Genomic DNA, 15384 nt, shown 5'->3' with positions numbered 1-15384 from the left:
TGTGTGTGTGTGTGTGTGTGTGTGTGTGTGTGTGTGTGTGTGTGTGTGTGTGTGTGTGTGTGTGTGTGTGTGTGTAGAGTCTGTATGAATGTGGGTGTGTTAAGTATGTGTGAGAAAAAGAAGTGTGAGCGTGAGTGAGTGTGTGTGTGTGTGTGTGTGTGTGAGTGAGTGTGTAGAGTCGTGTGAGTGTGCATAGAGTCAGTGTAGAAATGGAATAGAAGAGTTAATAGGGGCTCCTGAATGGCGCAGCGATCTAAGACACTACATCTCAGTGCTAGAGGCATCACTCAGACACCCTGGTTTGAATCCTGCTGTATCACAAGCGGCCGTGATTGGGAGTCCCATAGGGCGGCACACAATATGCTCAGAGTCGTCCAGGTTTGGCCGGTGTAGGCAGACATTGTAAATAAGAATTTGTTCTTAACTGACTTGCCTAGTTAAATAAAGGTTCCACGTAGGAGGATAGGATATTGGCCATTTGGTTTACAACCTCGCATGGAGGGATTTTCCCAGCCCGCATGGATCATTTCGTTCTTAATAAGCTTAAACTTGTCATTAGATTTTGATATTGTTGGTTCTCTCTCATTATTAGTCCCCTGCTACCTTAAGTTTTTAGGCTTTGATCACTCTTGTTGATAAGAATTTTCCTGTAATGCTGAATATTTCAAACTTGTAGTGTATTAAAGTTTTAAAAAGGCTTCTAAAGTTTGTAATTTCCACTTAAAAAAGCACTGCTTTGGTTGAATTATCCACTCTGTCTGGCCTGCATTTCTCTATTGCGTTCTGTATATGAGATATTTATTCAAATAGAATTTAGCAAATAGGAATAGGCAAATTACTTGGAAGGTCAATTGTGTGCTGCCCTGCTGTACGCTGTGAGACTCGTTATTTACTGTGAGCCGCAAGTCAAATTCAAATAGACTAAACCATCGTCTGTCACATCCCGATATGGTCACCATCGACGACGGCTCAGATTCAGATTCAGATCAACTTTATTTTCCCAGAAGGGGGAAATTCATTTGGCTGTCAATCATCGTAGACAGACGACGCTATCGTAATATAGCCCAACCCTATTATTCACTACCCAAAGTACACATCAGTGACAAATATCAACAAACAAAAAACGGGAGAATTAATGTAAAAAATGCCAGTGTAGTAGGTGGATAAAGACAATACCGGGGCTCTGGAAAATTTTAACTAGAGCTCTGGTAAAAAGTAGTGCATATGCAGGGAACTGGGTGCCTTTTAAGATGCAGACAGTCTGGAGTTTCTGGTAGCGGCCGAGCTGAGGCGGTGGTGGGAGATTCCCTGGTACTCTGAGTCCAATATGTGATATATATAATGACATGTCTAATCCTCAGCATGGCCTCTCATGCGTGGCTAAGTAGCAGTCAGAGGCCAGGCGGGCGGGAAAGCATGAGGATGTAGTAGAGGGTGTGTGTGTTTCCGCATATGTGTGCGTGTGGATCTTTCAGTCAGCACAGCAATTGCTCATTAGCTGCCATTTAGATACATCCCCACCCACCCAATCCTTCCCTCACATAACAATACGACCATCCCACAGTTGCTGGGCACAGTGAAAGCTATACGTCGGTGGAGTGACTTCATAGCCACTCTACAGAATATAGACATAACATAAGGTGTACTGAACCCTACATTTATATTACATAGAGCCAACTTTTAGTGTGACACTATAGTTTGTTCCCCTATGAGGTTGAATCAAGAAGGCTGACGTTTTACATATTCCTAACCAATTGTGTTTTTTTGTTCATTTCTTTGCGTTGTTTGTAACTTATTTTTTTACTTATTTGGTACATACTGTTGCTACGACCGTCTCTTATGACCGAAACTAACTTCTAGACATCAGGAATGAGATTACTCACCATGGACTGGCAGAATCCTTTTTTCCTTTAACGAGTGACGAGCCCAATGCGGAAAATATACTGCTTTTCGGGAACAGGCCAAGATACCCGTGATTTGCGTGGAGAGAAGGTGGAGAAAATGGGGTCAGAGGGTGGGCTGACTTCTGAGAATTTGTAGGTGATCGAACAAACCCCCACTTCCTTCCATTCTGCTAGCCAACGTGCAATCTTGAGAAAATAAAAATGATGACCTACGTGGAAGATTGAACTACCAACGGGAAATTCAAAACTGTAATATCTTATGCTTCACGGAGTTGTGGCTGAATGACAACATTATCAACATACAGCTGGCTGGATATACGCTGTATTGGCAGGATAGAACAGCGGCGTCTGGTAAGACAAGGGGCAGTGGACTAAGTATTTTTGTAAATAACAGCTGATGCACGATATATAGGAAAGTCTCGAGATTTTGCTTGAGTATTTCATGGTAAGCTGTAGACCACACATGATAAACTGAAGACCACACTATCTACATAGAGAGCTTTCATCTGTATTTTTTGTACCTGTCTAAATACCACCACAGACTGATGCTGCCACTAAGGCCACAATGAATGAGCTGTATTCTGCCATGAGCAAACAGGAAAACACTCACCCAGATTCGGCGCTCCAAGTAGCTAGGGACGCATACAAAGCTCTCCCATGCCCTCCATATGGCAAATCTGACCATAATTATATCCTTGTGATTACTGCTTACAAGCAAAAACTAAAGCAGGAAGCACCAGTGACTCGGTCACTAAGAAAGTGGTCAGATGAAGCAGATGCCAAGCTACAGGACTGTTTTGCTGGCACAGACGGGAATACTGTATGTTCCGGTATTCCTCTGATGGCATTGAGGAATACACCACATCAGTCACTGGCATCCCCACAGAGACCGTACCTACACACCCCAACCAAAAGCAATGGATTAGAGGCACAGCCGAGAGCTTCCCAGTGACACGAGCCAACCAGATGAGCTAAACTACTTCCATGCTCGCTTCAAGGAAAATAACACTGAAACATGCATGAGAGCACCATCTGTTCCGGAAGAGTGTGTGATCACGCTCTCCACAGCCGATGTGAGTAAGACCTTTAAACAGGTCAACATTCACAAGGCCGCAGGGCCAGATGGATTACCAGGACGTGTACCGAAAGCATGCGCTGATCAACTGGCAAGTGTCTACACTGACATTTTCAACCTCTCCCTGTCTGATTCTGTAATACCAATATGTTAGAAGCAGACCACCATAGTCCCTGTGCCCAAGAACACTAAGGTAATCTACCTAAATGACTACTGACCCGTAGCACTCACGCCTGTAGCAATGAAATGTGTTCACATCAACACCATTATACCAGAAACCCTAGACACAATCCAGTTTGCATACTACCCTAACAGATCCACAGATGACGCAATCTCTATTGCACTACACACTGCCCTTTCCGACCTGGATAAAAGGAACCCCTATGTGAGAATGCTATTCATTGACTACAGCTCAGTGTTCAACACCATAGTGCCCTCAAAGCAAATCAATAAGCTAAGGACCCTGGGACAAAACACCTCCCTCTACAACTGGATCCTTGACTTCCTGACGGTCCGCCACCAGGTGGTACGGGTAGGTAACAACACATCCTCAACACAGGGGCCCCTCACACACCCTCAACACAGGGGCCCCTCAGAGGTGCGTGCTCAGTCCTCTCCTGCACTCATGACTACTGTTCACTCATGACTTCACGGCCAGGCACAACTCCAACACCATCATTAAGTTTGCTGATGATACAACAGTGGTAGGCCTGATCACTGACAACAACGAGACAGCCTATAGGCAGGAGGTCAGAGACCTGGCCGTGTGGTGCCAGAACAACAACCTCTCCCTCAAGGCGATCAAGACAAAGGAGTTGATTGTGGACTACAGGAAAAAGAGGACCGAGCACGCCCCCATTCTCATCGACGGGGCTGCAGTGGGGCAGGTTGAGAGCTTCAAGTTCCTTGGTGTCCACATCACCAACAAACTAACATGTTCCAAGCACACCAAGACAGTCGTGAAGAGGGCACGACAAAACCTATTCTCCCTCAGGAGACTGAAAAGATTTGGCATGGGTCCTCAGATCCTCAAAAGGTTCTACAGCTGCACCATCGAGAGCATCCTGACTGGTTGCATCACTGCCTGGTATGGAAACTTCTCGGCCTCTGACCGCAAGGCGCTACAGAGGGTAGTGCGTATGGCCCAGTACCTTACTGGGGCCAAGCTTCCTGCCATCCAGGACCTCTACACCAGTGGAAGGCGCTAAAAATTGTCAATGACTCCAGCCACCCTAGTCATCAACTGTTCACGGCAGGGCGGCAGGGTAGCCTAGTGGTTAGAGCGTTCGGACTAGTAAACAGAAGGTTGCAAGTTCAAATACCTGAGCTGACAAGGTACAAACCTGTCATTTTCCCACTGAACAGGCAGTTAACCCACTGTTCCTAGGCCGTAATTGAAAATAAGAATTTGTTCTTAACTCACTTGCCTAGTTAAATAAAGGTTAAAAAAAATAGACTGGTCTTTTTGTTACCGCATGGCAAGCGGTACTGGAGTGCCAAGTCTAGGTCCAAGAGGCTTCTAAACAGCCATAAGACTCCTGAACATCAAATGGCTACCCAGACTATTTGCATCTCTTTTGGTATCATCTATGCATAGTCACTTTAATAACTCTACCTACATGTATATATTACTTCAACTAACCGGTGCCCCCCTCTCACATTGACTCTGTACCGGTACCCCTATGTATTTAATCTTGCTATTGTTATTTTACTGCTGCTCTTTAATTACCTGTTACTTGTATTTCTTACTCTTGCTCATATTATTTTTATACTGCATTGTTGGTTAGGGATTCGTAAGTATTTGTTGTATTTGGCGCATGTGACTAATAACATTTGATTTGATTTAATCATCATTCTACCATATGAACATAAGATAAGGTGTAATGTAGCCTACATACCCACACCGAGTGTACAAAACATTAAGAACACCTTCCTAATATTTAGTTGCAGTTGACACAAACTGTGTACCTGGCACCTACTACCATACCCCATTCAAAGGTACTTTGATCTTTTGTCTTGCCCATTCACCCTCTGAATGTCACACATGCATTGTGTATGTGTCTCCATGTCTCAATTGTCTCAAGGTTTAAAAATCCTTCTTTAACCTCTTGAAACTCTGGAGGCGCTATTTCATTTTTGGATGAAAAACGTTCCCGTTTTAAACAAGATATTTTGTCACAAAAAGATGCTCGACTATGCATATAATTGATAGCTTTGGAAAGAAAACACTCTGACGTTTCCAGAACTGCAAAGATATTCTTTGTGCGTGCCCTAGAACGTGAGCTACAGGCAAAACCAAGATGAAACGGCATCCAGGAAATCAGCAGGATTTTTGAGGCTCCGTTTTCCATTGTCTCCTTATATGGCTGTGAATGCGAGAGGAATGAGCCTGCCCTTTCTGTCGTTTCCCCAAGGTGTCTGTAGCATTGTGACGTATTTGTAGGCATATCATTGGAAGATTGACCATAAGAGACCACATTTACCAGGTGTCCGCCCGGTGTCCTGCGCCGAAATTGGTGCGCAAACCTCAGCTGCAAGTATTTTTCCATGGAATTCAGAGAAGAAAGCAGGCTTCCACGAACGATATATCAATGAAGAGATATGTGAAAAAACACCTTGAGGATTGATTCCAAACAATGTTTGCCATGTTTCTGTCGATATTATGGAGTTAATTCGGAAAAAGTTTGACGTTGTTGGTGACTGAATTTTCGGTTCGTTTCAGTAGCCAAATGTGATGTACAAAACGGAGCGATTTCTCCTACACAAAGACTCTTTCAGGAAAAACTGAACATCTGCTATGTAACTGAGAGTCTCCTCATTGAAAACATCCGAAGCTTTTCAAAGGTAAATGATTTTATTTATTTGGTTATCTGGTTTTTGTGAAAATGCTGCGTGCTAAATGCTACTCAAAATGCTAAGCTAGCTTAGCATACTCTTACACAAATTAGTGAATTGCTATGGTTCAAAAGCATATTTTGAAAATCTGAGATGACAGTGTTGTTAAGAAAAGGCTAAGCTTGAGAGCAGGCGCATTATTTTCTGTCATGTCTTGTTATGTCTGTTCCTGTCCTTTCTCTTCACTCTGTCTCTCTCTGCTGGTCTTTTTAGGTTACCTTCTCTGTCTCTCATTCTTCAGCTGTTCTACATCTCCCCTAACTAGCTCATTCACTCTTTCACACCTGTTCTCTCTTCCCCCTCTGATTAGGTCTCTATTTCTCTCTCTGTTCCTGCTACTTTCAGTGTCTGATTCTTGTTTGTGTTTTTGATGCCAGAAGCAAGCTGTCGTCTCGTTTGCTTCCACCTTGTCCTATCCTGTCGGAGTCTGCCTGGCAGGTGCATCCTGCACTATACTACGTTCTTTTCGTTCCATTGTCAACGTTGGAAGAGGATTTATGCCATTCCTGTTTTTCATTAAAGAACTCTGTTTTCTGTTAAAACCGCTTTTGGGTCTTCACTCAAGTACATAACAATTTTCATTTTATTTGCGATTTTCAGAAATCGTTAACGTTGCGTTATGCTAATGAGCCTGAGGCTTTATTCACGATCCCGGATCCGGGATGGGGAGTATCAAGAGGTTTAACCTGTCTCCTCCCCTTCATTTACACGGATTAAAGTCAATTTAACAGGTGACATCAATAAGGGATCATAGCTTTCACCTGGATTCTTCATGGGAATAGCAGTGTTCCTAATGTTTTGTACCCACAGTGTATATGCAACTTGAACCATAGTTAACTCCAGGGCCATACATACTTTATATATGGCCCTGGTTTACTCCCCAGAACTATCAGATCAGATCCCCTGTTACATTTCATCTGTCTTTGAATTCATTTTTGTATGGGTGGCCCCTGCGGGAAATTAACTAACAACCCCGGCGTTGCAAGCGTCATGCTTTACCAACTGAGACATACAAGACAACATTTTTGCCTTATACTGATACTGATATGAGCATCGCAATCCCCTCACTAAGAAGATGCACTTTCGTCCTCCTAACAACATGTAGTTTAACACCAACCAAGATTACACAATAGTGTAGCACAGATTGTATTGTCCCTGATGAACTACTTTCCTCCGCCTATGCACCACTGTGCAAACAAATACCCTGGGTCCCCCTCCTGGAGGTCACATTGGCAAGCATTACACCACACTTCTCCTCTCAAGTAGTACATCTTGGTATCTTACAGTATAACGTCGTCGTACAATCACAGCATAACTGCAGTATAAACCACACACATCTTTTAAAGCAGTAGTTGTGTTGAGTTTTACAAAACTGGACAGCTTCAACTAGCCTTCTATCACTCTCACACCATCCTACTTTCTCTCTCTTTATGTCTGTCTGTCTGTCTGTCTGTCTGTCTGTCTGTCTCTCTCTCTCACTCTATCTGTTTCTCGTTTCTCTCTCTACCCCACTCTCTCTCTCAGACATAACATTACGTGAACATCCAGCAGTCCGCTCTCTCTGCAGTCAGACATACGATCTCTTCATGAATCATTAAACACTCCAGCTAAATTCTGCTCATGTACAAATCCAAATGTCTGTTGTCTCGCCAGTGGACTTTGCACACACTCTCATACTCTCTCTCAGCTGTAGAAGCACTGCTTTGAACACTACATCACCCATAATTCATCAGCCTACACAGACACACTGTCAGACTAACATGCACAGGGAGCATAGAGAGCGGTGGTGCAGAGATGGGGATTTCTAAAAATAAAAAGCTGAATGAAATTCCAGTGCACTGCAAGCATGGAGATGATTCTCTCTGTAGCCAAAGCTTGGACTCATAGTCTCTGTGGTTACACAATAACAATCTTCAAAGAGGATATACACACACATTGACACATCCAAAGCAAGATATTACATGTGTTATACATAAATAACGTATGACCATTGACCAGCAAAAAAACGCCCATATATTCCTTTTAAACATGTCCTGACAACCGCTAGTCCTACAACCAGACACAGCCATTACATCTGAGCAGGGTACAGCATAACAACCTGAAAACAAACTGAGGGTATCTTATATCCTACAGCACCTCCATAGAGACTTCAATGACACCATAAGTCATCTGCACCATGAATGATGTTACTGTCAGAGTACACAGCAGCAACCCAAGCAGTGATTCACAGTAGCAGCTGAAAACAGCAAAGCACAGAATTGTCTAGGCTCTGGGGTGAAGTGTCCCCTAGGAACAGATCTAGGATCAGCTTCCCCTCCCCCAATCCTAACCTTAACCATTAGTGGTCAGCATCTAGGGGCAACTTCCCCCTACAGAGCACAATAGAAGTTTAAGGTATTGCAATGGGATTTGAAGGTCATGGGGTTAATTAGGGGAGTCAGGAGTAATGTTGACATATGAATGTACTCACCAGGTCATGGTTGGTGGAGTTGGAGTCATCCTGAGGGAAGGGGATATACACAGCTAAGGCCATACAGTTGGCAAATATAGCAATTAATATAAAGATATCAAATGGCCTGGAAGAGAAGGTTAAGGGAAAAACATCAAAGCAGTGGATCACATAAATATATTCACAGTGCCAACATGTGACTATTTCCTGTTCAAATTATAGTCAACAAACACAGATAGTTCTAGTCAAAGATATGGAAATTACAGGAGTAAAAAAAGTCAGAACAACATTAAAAATGCAACTTTGCAATTCAGCACTAAATAACATGAGATAATGTGCCTTGTTATCACAGTGTTCTGATGACTGTGTCTTCTGGAGCAGCAGAGTCCCAGCAGAGGCTGACACACACACAGCTGTGTCTTGTCACTGAGTCACCCTCTGTTATTACAAGCCCCACCAGTATTTTCGGATTTAGGACGTGGTGACTTTAACTGTGCCTTGGGAGGCAGTAAAAAATGACTTTGTTAAAAAAGAAAAAAATCACCTCCAGTTGACTATTCTCTAGCATGAACCGCTGAAAAAACACAAAGTGTAGAATGATTCACACCTCAGTGGCTATAGCAGTCAAATAATGTGTTTTTGCATTCCCTGCTGCAGTATGCTACCTACGCTCGAACAAACTGATTCAAAGTAAACGTTGACTTGCTGTTTCACTTTCATATTCTGTGTTGGGTAGTGAGTCACAGGCTGCAGTGAGATTAACTTGAAGCAGTGTCTCTCGTCTAGTTGTACTGGAGTCTGAGGGGTAATGGAGACGGGATACAGTCTCTCCACATGGCTAAGTTAAAGCTAGGCAGCTACAGTTAGGCATGGGCTAGGTGCAACTTAGAGTTAGCCAACTGTACTGTTCAGAAGTAAATCAGGAATTGGTGCATGGGTGGAAGTTCTCGTGACGGCCCTGAATCGACCCTAACTGAGCTCATGATGGTTCTTCTCATGTACTCACATACACATCACACACAACGCAACACACTCTAAAGACCACGGCATAGATTACTGACATCCAGACATACCCCCCCCCCACACACACACACACGCACACACACCCACAAACACACTGTGGTCCGTTGTAAAGGATACTTCCACTCCACCAGGCTGATGCAGGCTCTTCGAATGGGGTTGTTAAGTTTGAGGCAGAACAGGGCCCTGGCAGGCCTGGTGTTGGCGTTGCTGCCCTGTTTCTTGCTTTTGGCGTACTGCGCCCGCTTCTTTTGTGCCAACGCGCCCACCGGGACGGTCGGCACCGGGACCGGGGCAGCCGTGGGGGCAGCTACCGGAGCTGCAACCGGTGGGGCGACTGGGGTTGTAGCCGGGGCCGTAGCCAGGGCCACAGGGGCGGGCCCGTTGGCGCTCATAGTGTGGGCGTGGCTCTGTGGGGCGTGTCCAGCAGCATGGATCTGCCAGGGGATTGGGCAGGGCTAGAGGTGGTGCACAGAGCTGTCTGACCAATGGGCTGGCAAGTCACCAGGGGGAGGGACTCTGGTGCTGCTGGCATAATTTGCCTCTGAGAAAGATAGAAAGGGACAAAGAGTGGTTACCAATCCATACTTTTACATAAAATTGATGATCACGATCATCACTAGCTAACATCATTAGTAGCAGGTTACTGTGATGACTTTTTGAATAATGTTAAAAGGTAAACAACATGCACTAACAGTGGAGTTTCTGATTTAGCATCACAGAGAGAAACGATTGAATCCCCACAATCTGATATTCGGTACCACAAGACAGTGGACAGCAGCCATCTCAGGTGAAGCTGCAGCAATGTTGATGGCCACTGGGAGAATCTGGATGTCAGAAGGTGAATTCACCAATTTGTAAGTCGCTCTGGATAAGAGCGTCTGCTAAATGACTTAAATGTAAATGTAAATGTAAGATAAATAGGCTACAGGAAGGCCTCCAGAGGAATCAGTCTAACCAACAAGGAGCATGAATGGTAAACTATGATGATTGATAGACTGTTTCAACCATAATTGATTTCAAACGTTTAACTTCACAATTGTTAATAATAGGTCATAAATTGGCAAAAGATGAAAATAGCCTTCTCCAGTGATCCCTTGACATTCAACAGCTACCCCATCCAGAACCACTCCTTCATAACAACCAACAAGCCTCATGCCACTGATCTCAGGGAAGCCATTGACAAACTCAAAACCTAACTCTTATTGAAATTATTGCTACTGTGTTAGATGCGAAATAGGTTAGGCACTAATGATGTATTACATAGCCGTAGGATTTTGTAAGTCTTCCTCATATAATTTATCTTCATCCAATCGCTTGGCAGCTTTAGTCAGTGTCCTCTGTTGGAGGACATGCATGTGTCAATGTCAGTTATGAAATGTTGTCACCTTCACCACCATGCAGGGGGTAATGAGATGAGTTCACTCCTTCAGCCCAGCTACACAGTCGCACAGAGCTATCTTAAGAGGTTGCGAGTGTAATAACACTGTAAAAATACATTAATGGTATTATTAACACTGTAATAACACAGTAATGACTCAATAATTCTGTCTGACAAGACCAATAATCAAATCTACCTTATTAAAGGATAGCAAGCATGAGTAGTTTTTACTCACCAAAGTAACAACACAGAGTGGTCAAAGACTTAGTAACTTGGTTGTAGTCACGATCTGGTTACCTATAACTACAAACAATTATTACATATTTATAAACAAATTTCCGGATATCTTCTAAACTACCCACAATGCACTATTTCTCTATGTAATATGGAAAATATACTCTGTGCTACCCAGTTCATATGCTAGCTCGTTAGTTAATGCGAGCTGGCTAAAGTTAGCATCCTCATGCTCGTCACTGACTTTGTGGCTGTGTTATCTAGTTGGAACCTGTTAGCACGGCAGGCACTGGTTGGTGCCTTCTTGATGTGGAATTAAAACTAAAGAGAAAATCATACCTGCTTTCTCTAATTGTGTAGTACCTCGTCTGTTCTTCTTTTGGTTTTGCAAATGTTTTATTATGTTCTCTATGAAGTAGGCTACAGGAGTTTTGCAACTTTTGCCACCTTGGTTTAATGCTAGCGCACTAGCTGACTGACATCTGGAATATATCTATTTTGGATTTTTATCGCTATATTGGATTTCCCTCATCTCATCCCCTTCACTTTGGTAGCTAACTCAGCCTGCACCCTTTTCAAAGTTTTACCATCGGCTGGGCCCCAGCCATCAATCTGTAAGTCTCTGCTCTCTCTGCTCTCTCTGCGGTTATATTTTAGTTGTGTTGTGTTAGTTGTGTTCTAGCTGGTCTCCAGTTGTTGGGCTCTGGCTTGCCGACCATAACCGTGGTGGTTGGCTAGGATGACTAGGCTAATACTTAGTTGGCTAAACAGCTAACATTAGCTGGCTGGCTGGCTGGCTAGCTTGCTGACTAAGATAACGGCATATGGCTAAGATTCTTTAAAACATTATTTAATAGATGGTTGACGTTATTTGGCGTTGATAGCAACTGGCTGACTCATGCCATGCTAACATAACATTAGCAGGCTGGTAGGGATAACGTTAGCAGGCTAGTTGGCAAGAAACCTTGCAAGTTCATTTGTAACAATAAATTCATTAAGTATTTGCTTGTAAGTTGGCTGAAAATGTAACTGAAACCAGTAGTCATGAGTGCAAACAATTTGGTTGAATTTGAAGTTATACATTTGAAGTTATTTCTGTTGGAACTTACATTATAGGTAAGAGGCTGGCTTGCTGGGTCCTCCATATTACGTCACACCCCGTTAAAACATTTTCCGACATGACTTCAGCGTTTTATGTAATAACTCGAAAAATAGAAGAAGCGTGGTGTAACTTTGCATTGGGACTTTCGATGTGTATACTAATGCAAATCCATATGTTACATGTGGCTCCATTTGTTCTACCTACCCTTGAATAATCTTATTACACATGGTAAGAGTTGTTAATCATTCAATCCACAGTGTCAGCAAAATTACAGCGCATAGCTAATGCTGGATATCTGTTGAGTCTCATGATTGGAAAATAAGAAGAGAACCATCTCCCTCTCAAAATAGGTAAAGTGCATCAATTACATTTTTGGACAATAAAGAGTTGAGTGAAAATGAGTGGTTTAAAACCAAAACGCACAGGCAAAGCTAATACAACTATAATGCATCTATAAAAATGGACACAATGTTGCATTATGAGGATACAAAGTTAAAGCAGTCTATCAAAGAATGTAAGCAAGGCACAAGACTAGGATATGTGTCTGGATGATGGACTGGACCATGTCATCACAACAAAGAGGGGACACAGCCATATTTGTAAACAATCCAAAATTATTTTTAACTGAAAAATGCGGCCATACATATTAAAATATCACCACAGATGACATGCTACCCGAGCCAAAAACACAGAGATAAGCTGCGTGAATTCAAAGCTGTCACTCTAATGCATCACTTGGTCAAATCAGTTGTGTAAGTCCTTGAACTGCGAGTGCGAGGCCCCGCAGAGAAAACAAGAAGAAGCTGAAAAAGGTCATATTGCCTGAATATTCCCGAGAGCTTATAAAATCTCTCAAATTCCGTGGATAATAAGGATAGAGCGTTACAATCATCTTTGTCATTGAAAATAAACACATTAATGCAGAAAGCACCAAACGTTAGATTACACTATTAGAAAAAAGGGTTCCACAGGGGTTCTGCAGCTATCCCAATAGGATAACCCTTTTTGGTTCCAGGTAGAACTCTTTTGGGTTCCATGTAGAACCCTCTGTGGAAATGGTTCTACATAGAACCCAAAAGGGTTCTACCTGAAACCAAAAGGGGTTATGCAAAGGTTTCTCCTCTGGGGACAGCTGATTAACCCTTTATGGTTCTAAATAGCAAAAACAAATCTAAGAGTGTAGTGTTGTCATTCGTCCTTACTGTTTTCATTTGCTATCCATATGGAACTGTATCCTATGCAGAATAATAGGCTTCATCAATATTATTTTGATAAATGTCCAAGTAACATTGATATAAATCGATTCGTGACACTTGAACAATACCCTTCACCAAACGTGTCAGTATTTCTCCTTGAACACACTGAGGTAAGCGTAGGCCTATTTCGTAAAATCCCTAAATAAAACGGTGTAAAATGACAGCCCGGCTCTAAGCGCTCAGTGTAGAAATGGAGCAGTGCATGGCCGTCAGATAGTCCTCGCGATGCTCAGAAGAAACAGCTGGCGTTATTGCTAAATTACAATGGGTTAAAAAGCTCACTAACGGTCGCTCCGGTCTAGGGACACGGTCTGGGGTATTTTGCCCGGCGTTTGATTCCGCGCAAAGAATTCTGTGAAAGGATACTAACGTAGTCACCGAACTTCGGTCCAAACGACAAGCATGTATCTTGTTCAGTAGGCTATTGATATTGTCATGATACATGTGAAATAGTCTACGCAAAGCTATTCTGAGATATGCTCAACAAAATAGCAGGGAATATGAAGGGCAAACTTGGCAATACGTTTTTTTTTAAATAACATGGACACTGTCAATTAGTTATATTGTTCTGGTATAGAAATAATGAAAACAAACGGCATTACAAAAACCCTTTAAAACCCGGTGTAGCTAAGCTAACATGCTAATTTCAGACCCTATTCCATGCCACAACAAAAAAACGTACCTTTTCTGAAGACGTATTATTCGGCAGATACCTCCGTGTTATCCACTCTGTACAAGGAAATTCCAGTGCTTTTGCGGCCGAAAAAACGCAAGTCCAGTCTCAAACGGAGAATTAAAATTCATTAGCTTCAGGGCAGGAGGGACACATGCATTAATTAAGCCCTTCCATGTTGACTGTGGAAAGCAGGAGACAGGAGAGTGTGCGCGTGAGAGAACAGAGCATCCTAGTCCGCTGCGCAGCGCTGCCTGCCAGTTTATCGTCACAGCGTCAGTGAACAGTGAAATGAGCACATCAGAATCAGAGCACTCTTCCTTCTGGCTCTGTGTCCCTCCTGTTCGTGCACAAGCTTCTCTTCATTTACATGCCACGGAAAAAAGTCATCATCAAAAGAGACATCATGAGTATATAGCCTAGGTCTAATTATGTCTAGTCTAGCATACTTTTAATAGATTTTCATTTAGAACCTTTAGAACCAGAACTATAATCAATCATCTCAATTTGGGAGGCAAATATTAAGACACCCAAATATTGCCAAACCACTGGCACAGTGACACTAGGAGTCCTCTGATTTCATTTCCTTGATTACCTTAAACTGAAGGTCCATGTTGATCAATCTTTGTATTATCAGTCAAACCGCTCAAATTCATTTTATGAATGAAAAATTATAAAATCCAGATGACATGGTCCAAGTGGCATGACATATTGGAGAGAGGCTCAAGCAGCAGTGTCCAGTGCATCATGGCCCGCAAATGTTATCCCCTATTCGCCTCAGACAGATAGCCTAGAATTTAAGTGACCTTTAGTGTATGTTATTCAAACTAAAACTGTCTCAGCAGCCAGTAGAGAAAGCGAAGTTGACAAGTGTTGGAAGTAAAAGTGGACTCAATGGGGACGCACACAGCAGTGGCGAAGCAACCCATGCCATAACCCCTTTTTGGTTTGGACTTGGAATTCACTCAACTCTCCTTGTAAATGTTGGGAAATGCCTATTGTCAGACACAGTAGACAGAACAATTGAGCTGTTGGAACGGAAGCCTATTCTACAACTCATTTTATTTACTAGGGAGGCGATACATGTGACACTAAAGACATTTACAGCCACCAAAATGTAAATCACTTCCACAAGAATTTGAATGAATGCCCACAGGCAGGCCAGAATGGTTGTGTGTGGTAATAACAGCTCCAGTGAGCATCGATTCTATGCAACACAAGGCTCCTAATTTTTTATTACCTTTATTTAACTAGGCAAGTCAGTTAAGAACAAACAAACAAACAACATATTTTTACCTTGTCAGCTCAGGGATACTAGTCCAACGCTCTAACCACTAGGCCACCCTGCCGCCCTTATCATGTAACACAGGGTCAAGCAGCAGTAGCCTAGCCTGT

The 15384-nt window shown here is 42.9% G+C and overlaps 1 protein-coding gene across 1 annotated transcript in view; it reads right to left on the bottom strand.

Moving 5' to 3' along the window:
- The window catches only part of LOC135541530 (voltage-dependent L-type calcium channel subunit alpha-1D-like), a 125270-nt gene extending 111092 nt beyond the window's left edge, over nt 1-14178 (bottom strand). Inside the window, exons 1-3 of the mRNA XM_064967842.1 lie at nt 13999-14178; nt 9464-9887; nt 8345-8450 (exon numbers count right to left, since the gene is read on the bottom strand). Coding sequence (XP_064823914.1) covers nt 8345-8450; nt 9464-9738 — 381 coding nt within the window. The 5' untranslated portion in view covers nt 9739-9887; nt 13999-14178. The remainder of the gene's footprint in view (nt 1-8344; nt 8451-9463; nt 9888-13998) is intronic.
- Nucleotides 14179-15384: the final 1206 nt, after the last annotated feature.

Source organism: Oncorhynchus masou, chromosome 6 (assembly GCF_036934945.1).
Source record: "Oncorhynchus masou masou isolate Uvic2021 chromosome 6, UVic_Omas_1.1, whole genome shotgun sequence".
NCBI classification, from domain to species: domain Eukaryota; kingdom Metazoa; phylum Chordata; class Actinopteri; order Salmoniformes; family Salmonidae; genus Oncorhynchus; species Oncorhynchus masou.
Note: the sequence above shows the minus strand (reverse complement) of the source record. Positions and strands in the feature narration are given on the sequence as shown.